Raw genomic sequence first — 11,621 nt, 5'->3', positions numbered from 1 at the left:
CGCGGCGTCCACTTTAATCATTCCATTTCGAGCCTGAAGGCCATGTAATAAAGGTGACATCTTTAATTATTAACTCTCCTTTCTTCCTTGATGATTGATGCCAAGGTGCTAGCGGTCGAAGCTCGGACGAATACCGACAAGGCGGCAGCTTTAGGCTAGTCGTCTGGCAGTCCTATTTTTTATATGAGGCACCTTCGGCTGCAGCTCAAAAAAAGCCGAGGCCTTTGAATCGTGAGGCAGCGGTGGCAGGGTTCTTCCCACTTTGACCGGATGCTCCTAGCCAGGATACTGAAGCTCCTTATGGACATTTACATGCCAAGCGTGGTGGAGGGCGTGTCGTTGTGTAGCGAGCACAAGGCCAGCATCACTACCCTTGATATTGCATAGAACCGCGAGTTTCATTGGCTGTCCTATCGGACAATGTGTGATCGTCTGTTCTACTTTGATTGCCATTTAATCGCACCGCCACCAACAACCAGGCTTGTATAGGCTTCCCCTTCAACCTTCCGCTCACCGACTCGGCTTATTCAGAAAAAGGCGACGATCCAATCTTTGGCTACGCATCCATCCAGTCGTATGAGGCGCTGAGTCACGACCTGACGCCCGACGCGTTACTGGATGCAGCGCTGTTGCTGACGCTGAAGTTTGTTTATAAACAAACCGGCTGTGGATATATACACCATGCTCTGAACGTCTTTATGCGTTCTCAGAGCATCTTACAGTAACCGCATCGGCGCCTCAAGTACGGAGGACATGGTTGTATTCGTAGGTAGCGTTCGTTCCCGCTGTTGACATGCCCTGCCAGCATAGAGGCGCAAGACAAGCTCGTCGTCTTGTTGGTAGATAGCACGGTGCGCGACGGAGGCAATAAATCTGGTGGGCCTCAGACTGAGGAAGCAGCCAGGCTGGTATACACGTCTCATAGGGGCTGCGGTGGCTGAGTGGTTGAAAGATTCGACTCACATACGTACGGTTGAGGGCTTAGGTCACACCATCAGGTCAGTCTGGATCGGCTAATAGTGTGTTCTTGGGGTTACAAGTCTATGCTCTTAAAATAAGTAACAGAAAAAAGCGAAGACAACAAGCTTTGTAAAATTTAAAAAATAATTTATTTCCCAAGAATACAACGTGAAAAGTGAGATAAAAAGAACTTACGGTATTGCGAATTAAATCAGAAAATAATCCAAGAATTAAAGACTTGTGTAGTCACGTGAGTAGGAATGCATATTCAAGTTCAGTTCAAATTTCAGCAACGACGTATTTTCGTCAAGTCTGTCAACAGATTAAAGACATGACGAATGCTATGCTCACGAGTTTTAAGAAAATAAATCATATTCCTATCGATTTCATGCAGGTATATCTCGATGAAAGGTCGTTTGCTGGGCCGGCTAGGAAGCGGCTACCCCATGCCGACACCACATGGTGCCGGCGAATTCCGACTTTTCGATAGGGAATGGACTCTGACCATACACCCCAACATAAATGTCCAAATATCATAAATGGGGTGATAAGGGTCAGAGGAAACTCGGACTAAATAGAGCCACATTTTAAAACAGCGACCTATTTTTAATTTCCAACGTACACCAAGTGCTAATTTTTAATCCATATCGCCACCGTATACGACTACTAATCTATTATTGGGACTATGTTTACTATTTAATGCAATTTGGAAGTTACTTTATTTGCATCATTTATAACAATACTTTGTTATCTGTATAAAGAACAAACTGCACAAGTTATACAAATTAAAATATTGGACATATCCGAGGATAGATCATTGATTAATGTTAGATAATTTAAACTAAGCTTTTCAAGCATAGAATATATCTTGCTATCATTGATGTCATTTGTTAACACTGAGGATAAATCAATAATTATTGTTAGATACTTTAAACTATGTTCCGTGATCTCAGTTGTGAATAACGAGGATAAATCAAAGATTATTGTTAGATAATTCAAACTATGTTCCGTGATCACACTTGTGAATAACGAGGATAAACACCTTATTAATATTACATAATTTAATGATGATACTTTATATAAAAATGTTTATGACGATGATTGTTCAATTTAAATCAGTTGACATGACACATGACCACGATCGATAACTCTTACGCAGCTAGAATTGACACGTCTTTAACTTTGTTTTGTTTTTGTTGTTCTACTCCGTTTTCTTGATTTTGACGCAAGAAACATAATTAAAGTGATAATGCAAAGTCGGTCTACGTTAATATGATTGTATTAATCCAAGAAAAACTTCTGCAAGAGATGAAGCACAGATGGCAAATATAACGGTCTTGGGCATTGCTTTGACGATCAACTGACACTTTTTACAAGTGAATACGAGTGATTTACAGTGTAACAAAATTTTAAAATAAATCCGGAACACAAATTGCACTTGACAAGTCATATTAATTTAGCATTTATTTCTTAAACAATTGCCGCTAGTAGGCGGAAGCACCATTTTCATTGATTCATATTTCGTTGTATATTGTCATTCAAATGCGAGGCCCCGAGTGGCCGAGTGGTCTAAAGCGCTCTCCGTTACAGATCACGTCCATCTCACCTCTGTATGCGTGGGTTCGAGTATAGGATTCGGCCAATGTGGGTATGTGAGAAAGCTTGCCAGTAGCTTCTCGTGGGTCGGTGATTCTTCCCGGAGTTTTCCCGGGTTCTTCCTCCACCATTAATACTGGTCGCCATGCATAGCCTATCGTGTGCTGAAAATGGCGTTAAACCCCACAACAACAACAACAACAACAATCATTCAAATGCATTGTGGTTGCTTTATTTAAGGAAATTCTAACAGCATAGACGACTTATTACAAGTTATGAATTTCATGAGTTGATTTCAAATTTCCAGGTCTACTTTATATTTTTGACGATAACATGAGCTATATATCGAGGTTAATTTACAAATTTTTTGTTGCGATTTTATTCATATTCAATAACAGGGGCACGATTTCTTCAAGTCGCTATTTAAAGAAAAATGAGATGAACATCTATCCCCACCCCGTTATGTCCTGGTTTATTCAATATTCGCGCATGCTAAACAAAAGTATGCTGTAACTACCTTCATCCTTATCCACTATTATTGTTAGGTATTAAAAACAATTATTTTTAAAACTCTATGCAATATCTTCTATTGAAAGTTCATCAATTTCATATGAAACTCAATTCCATTTATAAGCTGGACATGTATAACGTTTTCAGCAATAACATAAAATATTTAGCATCCTTTCTTATTGGTGGAAATATGTAATAAATAAATAAATTTACTTGCATCTACTATGTTTTTTCAGTTGTTGAATTTATTGTGACTGAATCTTTTGAAAAGTAATTTTTTAAATGTTTCAACAATTTTTTGTATCACTGACGTGTAATCTTAATCGTTCGTTTCGATCCATGCATACTGTATAAATTCATCGTAAAGGTAGAGGAAAACATAGCATACAAAAATGTGGATACATTATGGATGTTTTTTTATGCCAGCTATGTGGATAATATTATGGATTCCCTTGTCCTTGCCAATCTTTCATACAAAACAATCGTGACCATAACATATCTGATTTATGCTATATTGGTGAAAATTAAACATTCTTAATTTCTTTAATTTCCAACTTCATAGTCAATTCTTGTTTTGTTTCTTTTACATTTTTCCCAAAATTGTTGGCAAGATTTTGAAACAATATTGGGTTAGTAGTTGGGGTGGGTGATAATTTAATTTTAATAATGTAAGATTTAACTGTTGCTACTACATGGCTAGTACTTTTCTAGGAGGAAAATACCGCGACCGAATGACGAAAATTTCCTCCTCCCATTAGGGTGAACCAGAAGCATGCAGATCACTGGATCACCACTGCAGAAGAACCCCACGCATACTGGGTATGCATGTTGGCGCTCGTCAGTATTTTGAGGGAGCAGACTAATTTAGTGGGACATCAGTGTGGTAGGAGAAAATTTAACAATATCAACATAATAGTATTACATCATTAAAATTAGCACACACACACACGCTAAAAAATTATATTTTTATAACAGTAATACCTTACCTATTTCTGTGGGATAGCCGTATTTCTCAGTTTGTTGGGAGGTGTGATAACCCCACAACTGGCAAATAATGATAATAAACAAATGCAATAAATAGTTACCCTCACGGAAGAGCAAGACACTACTGTGGGATAGAATCCGGATCGGCCATTTTCTTAGCACCAACAAATGAGCCCAGCGAGAAAATGTCTTTGCTTTGGAAGGCTAACAAACGAAGGTAAAAGGAGGAGAAAGTAGTGTGATAGTGTCAAAACGTGGCTTTCATCACATCCTCCCAAGATGAATCAGTTTGATAGGCCCATGAGCTAGCAATGGCCCGAACCTCCTGGACTTTAATTTTCACAAAAGACATGTCCTTATCATGATAGTTAATTCAATCAACCTACAAATGGAAGAAGTTGAAGTATCACTTCAACCTTTAATGGGGAGTAAAAACCACTTCCTAACCTTCCTTCTCTCTTTAGAGGCTGTCAAATAAGAATGTAGAGCCCTAACTTCACATAAAAGTCTATCTTAATATCTCCAACACAGGTACGGATGAGACTAGGAACCTCAGTCAGGATTGGAACAACCAAACGAAGCTGTTTTGGGTGCAAAACAAAAAACAAAAAAAAACGGGTTGGCAAAGTTTCATCGAGATACGTATCTAAGATGGGCCTAGTGATGGATGATGTCTATGGGTATTTTCTTGTAAGTGTTTGTATGATTGGGATAAATACATAGGGTGGGCATAGTGATGGATGTTGTCTATGGGTATTTTCTTGTAAAAGTGTGTATGATTGAGATAAATACATAGGGTGGGCATAGTGATGGATGTTGACTATGGGTATTTTCTTGTAAGTGTTTGTATGATCGAGATAAATATATAGGATGGACCTAGTGATGGATGTTGTCTATGGGTATTTTCTTGTACATGTGTGTATGATTGAGATGAATACATAGGATGGGCCTAGTGATGGATGTTGTCTATGGGTATTTTCTTGTAAGTGTTTGTATGATTGAGATAAATACATAGGGTGGGCCTAGTGACGGATGTTTTCTATAGGTATTTTCTTGTACATGTGTGTATGATTGATATAGGTAAATACATAGGGTGGGCCTAGTGACGGATGTTGTCTATGGGTATTTTCTTGTAAGTGTTTGTATGATTGAGATAAATACATAGGGTAGGCCTAGTGACGGATGTTTTCTATGGGCATTTTCTTGTACATGTGTCTATGATTGATATAGGTAAATACATAGGGTGGGCCTAGTGACGGATGTTGTCTATGGGTATTTTCTTGTAAAATTGTGTACGATTGAGTTAAATCTACAGGATGGGCCTAGTGATGGATGTTTTATATGGGTATTTTCTTGTACATGTGTGTATGATTGAGATGAATACATAGGATGGGCCTAGTGATGGATGTTTTCTATAGGTGTTTTCTTGTACGTGTGTGTATGATTGAAATAAATACTTATGGTGGGCCTAGTGACGGATGTTGTCTATGGATATTTTCTTGTACATGTGTGTATGATTGAGATAAATACATAGGGTGGGCATAGTGATGGATGTTGTCTATGGGTATTTTCTTGTACATGTGTGTATGATTGAGATAAATCTATAGGATGGGCCTAGTGACGGATGTTGTCTATGGGTATTTTCTTGTACATGTGTGTATGATTGAGATGAATGTATGGGATGGGTCTAGTGATGGATGTTGTCTATGGGTATTTTCTTGTACATGTGTGTATGATTGATATAAATATATAGGATGGGTCTAGTGATGGATGTTGTCTATGGGTATTTTCTTGTACATGTATGATTGAGATAAATCTATAGGATGGGTCTAGTGATGGATGTTGTCTATGGGTATTTTCTTGTACATGTGTGTATGATTGAGATAAATCTATAGGATGGGTCTAGTGATGGATGTTGTCTATGGGTATTTTCTTGTACATGTGTGTATGATTGAGATAAATCTATAGGATGGGCCTAGTGATGGATGTTGTCTATGGGTATTTTCTTGTACATGTGTGTATGATTGAGATGAATGTATGGGATGGGTCTAGTGATGGATGTTGTCTATGGGTATTTTCTTGTACATGTGTGTATGATTTGAGATAAATATATAGGATGGGTCTAGTGATGGATGTTGTCTATGGGTATTTTCTTGTACATGTGTGTATGATTGATATAAATATATAGGATGGGTCTAGTGATGGATGTTGTCTATGGGTATTTTCTTCTACATGTGTGTATGATTGAGATGAATATATAGGATGGGTCTAGTGATGGATGTTGTCTATGGGTATTTTCTTGTACATGTGTGTATGATTTGAGATAAATAGATAGGATGGGTCTAGTGATGGATGTTGTCTATGGGTATTTTCTTGTACATGTGTGTATGATTTGATATAAATAGATAGGATGGGTCTAGTGATGGATGTTGTCTATGGGTATTTTCTTGTACATGTGTGTATGATTTGATATAAATATATAGGATGGGTCTAGTGATGGATGTTGTCCATTGGTATTTTCTTGTACATGTGTGTATGACTGATATAAATACATAGGGTGGGCCTAGTGATGGATGTTGTCTATGGGTATTTTATTGTACAAGTGTGTATGATTGATATAAATATATAGGATGGGTCTAGTGATGGATGTTGTCTATGGGTATTTTCTTGCGAAATTTGTTTCATAGAGATACATACACTGGATGGGCATAGTGATGGGTGTTTATTGTCAATCTGTATTTATGATGCTTGCAAAACAAATTTAGGTACGATATAGGTAAAATAAGTATAAACTTAGTCCTGCCAGTTAACCATAAAACTTTAAATTGGAATAACATGTTTATTAATTAAGACAGACACATAAGATTCGGACATTGTCATTAACAAAAATAGAATAATACAATTAGTTAATGTTAAAAGTGAAAGCACATGTCGGAGGCATAATTGCACTGGCAGATATGGATGACAGCAGGACTATCGTCGTCTTAATCCTTCCTTTCAACTGGGTTTTCTCTCCCTTTGACATTTTTTCTTTCTACAATTTTATATCTTGCTCATGTCATGCATTCTGGTTATCAGCCTTTCGTATACCGTTGTTTTCTACATCAGTATTGAGGACAGGGTTTAAATCCAGTCAAAGGTAGTCATTGCATACATGTATATTGTTAATATGACTAACGATGCTACTGTCATAATCTGAATAACGATGCTACTAATGTCATAATCATGTCACTGTGTAACAAAAATATACCGTTACCACCGACAACACAGTTCAATTTCAATTATGAATCAGTGTATTGACAACATTTTACAATAATGCTTTTATTTGTGTCATAATCTTGCACTCCTTAAACTAACAGCTCCATTGAAATCTTAACACTGTATGATACTGTCCAACAGACTGTGTAATACAGTAGATATTCTATTCTGTTCTGTTTTCAGATGAGGAGAAAAGGGGGACATTTCAAGCTGATCCAATCAGCCTTTTGGTCACGTGACGAATAAAACGTTCCATTTAGCTGTTACGGAATCAACGTATATTCAAAATTCAAACGTACTGGTGACCAACCTTTGCAGAAATGACACGAAAGACTGCGTCATCAAACGTGTACTCTCAGTCTGTCGGACCTTGTTCTGACATCTTGGACATCACTATAAAACACATTCAAATGAATCAAACATATATAACCTTCCAACCTATAAAATATGAAACTAAATATTTTGTGAATGCGTCAAAACCATATCTTGAAATGAAAGTGTTATTTGCTTTAATATAGATTTTTTTCTGACAATGCAACTCCACGGTGATCTTCGAGAACTCATAGAAATATGAACATTTCCGTAACGTAAACTTTGATGTCGCATGCACTGATAATCGCATTATTTGTAATCAACTTTATAGTCAAAATTTAAATTTCATTACATAAACACAGTCTAAACGATGGATTCGACAAAATTGTCTTTAGAATGGACTAATGTTCGGCTTAAATGAATAATTTACATAAAATATATTGGTTCTACTCACTCCTCTAATGTTATAAATTGTGCAATTTCAAAAATATAAATTTTCCAATGTAAACTCTGAAGACTGGAAGATTTATTCGTAAATTGCATCTGATCCAGAATTTCTGGAGAAACCCCCAAAAAATTAAGAGGTAGTTCACCATGTAAAGAGAAATGTGATAATGTTATCTCCACTTTGTTTCCACTGCGATTCAATCAGTGATCTCAATATACGCCGGACAGCGGGAATTAATGCGAACATAGTCTTCGCCAGCTGCTCCACGATCGACACTGGAATTCGTTAGTTTATCCATGACGTATCCATGCAACACTTCTGAGGTACAGCTCATTCCACGCAATCTCGCCTTCCGACAAATCTCAGATGCCGCTGACTTTGTTAAGGTAATTTTCATCTGTACATACTCTTCTCCATCTGGCGATGCCGTCATATCAATGTAGCTTTGAATGGACTGGCGGAATGCTGGGTTTAAATTCTGCGTTGTCTTGTCCTCTCTCAATGAGACCAAATTTTCGTACATATTTTCTGTTAAAGTGGTCTCGTGAATAACTTCGATCGCATTCGCATTCTTTAAAATTTCATTGACGTCAAACACATCGTTTCCATGTATGTCTTCTTCTTTTCTGATATTCTGGTGAGATAGTTTACCCATATAATAAGGGCGACAGTCGTCAGGATGATGATCCCATTCGTTAGGCTGGTTATACCATGCATCTGTGAGGCTTGGATGCTCTTGTCTGTCCGACTGGTCGAGACGATAATCGAGAGTGTGGCATAAAGGTCCAACGGCGCCCGTTTTGTTCAATGCGTCGTCCAAATCTTCAAAACATTTCCTTCCTAATGCGCTAGGGAGAGTTTTGTATTGAGGCGGTTTGAGAGGGACCTTCTTTTTAAAGCGAGGCTCGGCCACATTTGGAGTCTGTCCATGATCTTTGGGTCTGCTGAGAGTAAAGATTCAAGTTAGTAACTTTCATCGTTGTAATATTAGATTACATTATTTTTAATGTTATTAAAGAATTTTGAATATATATATATATATATATATATATATATATATATATATATATATATATATATATATATTGATTTGAGCTTTAACTAGCGTTGTAACCTTTTAACGTTTAAAGAAACATGAAGATACGTAAAACAATTGTTATTTTATAGTTTCTTGCATAAAATCATTAGGTATCCGTAGATAAAAACCCTTGAGGAGAAAAACACGACATCAAAATAATAGTTATATCGCTTCAAAGATTTTTGTATAGTCATTTTTGTTTTGCCATTGCACTTTGAGTCGTAATGACTGTAAATGGGGAAAATGCCTACTGGACAGTTTAACTGTAATAGACTAGCGTCCAGTACAGGAAAGGTCATGTTATTTATTTGTTTGACGCCATGGAAACCAGGATAAGCTCAAACCCCATATTCTCACTACTGTTGACCACGAAATCAAGCTCAAGCTCAATAGCCCCAAATCGGATACAATACTTGGATCACATGCATGTCAACAGCATTTTGCAATCTAGCCGATGCACTTGTGTTAAGACAGTCCTGAAAATTGTGTCATTCTGACTTACAGATTGTCAAACTTTTGTGAGTTTTGAGCTTAAGACTAATGTTTATGACAAAAAGGTATATAAAATATTGAGTCCTTCGTCTTATTAGCCGGCAGTATCGAGAATATGGAGCCCTTCGTCTTATTAGCCGGCAGTATCGAGAATTTGGAGTCCTTCGTCTTATTTGCCTGCAGTATCGAGAACATGGGGTAATTTGTCTTATTACCCAGCAATACACTATGGAATACTTAATTTGTATTAAAGAAAGGCCTTGAAATCTAATAATTAACATTAGCTGAAGATACAATAATGATATAATGGAAAAATATCTTGGCTACCGTGAAATCATTTTACATATCTCAAACTTCTTGGTCTTGTTAAAGTTTGTACAGTTGATTGCTACAACAGGTGTTTCCAGGGGTGTCGTGTGGGGAGGAAGAAGTGGTTAGAGAAATTTTTCTTTACAATTAGATGGCGACATCATGCTCTGGTAACGTTTAAAATGGTAGAGCTTCTAAGGGTTCCATGTTACATACCCATTGCGTACTTGTTTACGGGGCGTTAAACGATACTGAACAAATTTTAATTTTGATCATCCCATTATTTCTTTATTTTTACGCCGAAAAGTCCATCAGCACTAGATGGGAATATATGTGCATAAGCAATAAACAAACATATTCATTATGCATTTTAGATGTGGCATAATATATCTATGTAAACCTGGTCAGTGAGTTCCCATGCTATGTACTAAAAAGAATACCATACTCCGACGATATTTTCGTGCATAGCAAAAACTAGTACCACCTAATCATATTTCATATGGTAGGTGGAAGACAAATAATAAATTGAAAATAAATTGCATAATTGTATGTGACCTAAGTTCTTGTTAAGAACGCGGACTAATCTGTCAACTTGTCAAAGACTTTACCAAAGTTTTGTTAAGCCTCATTTTAACGGTACAACCGTTTGTACTGACCTTTGTCCGACCCTCAGAGGTAGTTTGATGATTGACCATCGTTAAGTCCCGGAAGTTAACTTGCACACGTCTGATCAACCCGTATGTTCTTACCAGTATCTGTAGTCAATTGGAATATCTTTCAACTTTTTCCTCTAGTCGATAAATATTTGATCTCGCTCGTAGCCGTAGAGAACTCAATTGTGAAGCAATGTTGTTCGCGAGGAACCAGATGTCGGAGGAAAGAGACAAAGTTACAATCGGAACATTGTCGGCATTTGCTGTCGTAGCATGTTGTGCGCACCACACCGCCGAAGGCGAATCATCAAACCTATCAAGCTAATGCTTATTCCTACAACTACAACAATATTATGACCGTTTCCAACCATAATCGAAAAACACATCGAAATACCTCAGTAACCCTCTTTACATGTTCATGTACCTTGTTTGCCACAATGACGTCATGTGCACATACCATATTATCATGGAGTTGCTTACGGGCCAGTGGAAGTAGATAACTTATTTTTGGACGAAACAGTCCCCAAAGTTTCGTTTTCTAGCCTGAACTCAGTAGAGAATGTTCTTTTTACGAATTTTAGCAAATAATATCATAAATACAGTATAATGACGTTGACATGTTTCCTTTTACCCAGGTATTTTAGTATGTGGTCGTGTTCACAGCCATATTCCATCGATTTTTACGCCGTATCACTTCATCGAATTATTTCCGATGTGGAGTTCTTTAGAATACACACGATGTATTGAGATTGTTGTTAGTCGCTTTAAAATTGCCATGTTGAAGCCGATTATGTTTCTTCTTCTTCTTCTTCTTCTTCTTCTTCTTCTTATTATTATTATTATTTTCATCTGCGATAGAGGACAAATCTCAGTGTTTTGAAATAAATTTAAATTCAAAAGTTATCCTTTGCGATTTACATTATTGGAAATGTGTGACCGCGAGAAAAATGTCACTGTGTAAGCTTTCACAAACAAGTTACTGTGCACAATGTCTTACATATTAGAAGACAATTTGCATGTA

At 37.1% G+C, this 11,621-nt stretch overlaps 1 protein-coding gene across 3 annotated transcripts in view; it reads right to left on the bottom strand.

Moving 5' to 3' along the window:
* Nucleotides 1-6,875: 6,875 nt before the first annotated feature.
* The window catches only part of LOC149798278 (uncharacterized), a 62,711-nt gene continuing 57,965 nt past the window's right edge, over nucleotides 6,876-11,621 (bottom strand). For 2 of the 3 annotated variants that reach the window (XM_089963417.1, XM_089963416.1), the window contains exon 8: nucleotides 6,876-9,012. In XM_089963417.1, the coding sequence (XP_089819543.1) occupies nucleotides 8,265-9,012 (748 nt within the window). In that variant the 3' untranslated portion in view covers nucleotides 6,876-8,264. The remainder of the gene's footprint in view (nucleotides 9,013-11,621) is intronic. The other variant, XM_089963418.1, reaches the window with a different exon arrangement.

The sequence above is a fragment of the Sinohyriopsis cumingii genome, chromosome 6 (genome assembly GCF_028554795.1).
Source record: "Sinohyriopsis cumingii isolate HCF-2022 chromosome 6, ASM2855479v2, whole genome shotgun sequence".
Taxonomy (NCBI): Eukaryota; Metazoa; Mollusca; class Bivalvia; order Unionida; family Unionidae; genus Sinohyriopsis; species Sinohyriopsis cumingii.
This window is presented reverse-complemented; position numbering and strand designations above follow the sequence as displayed.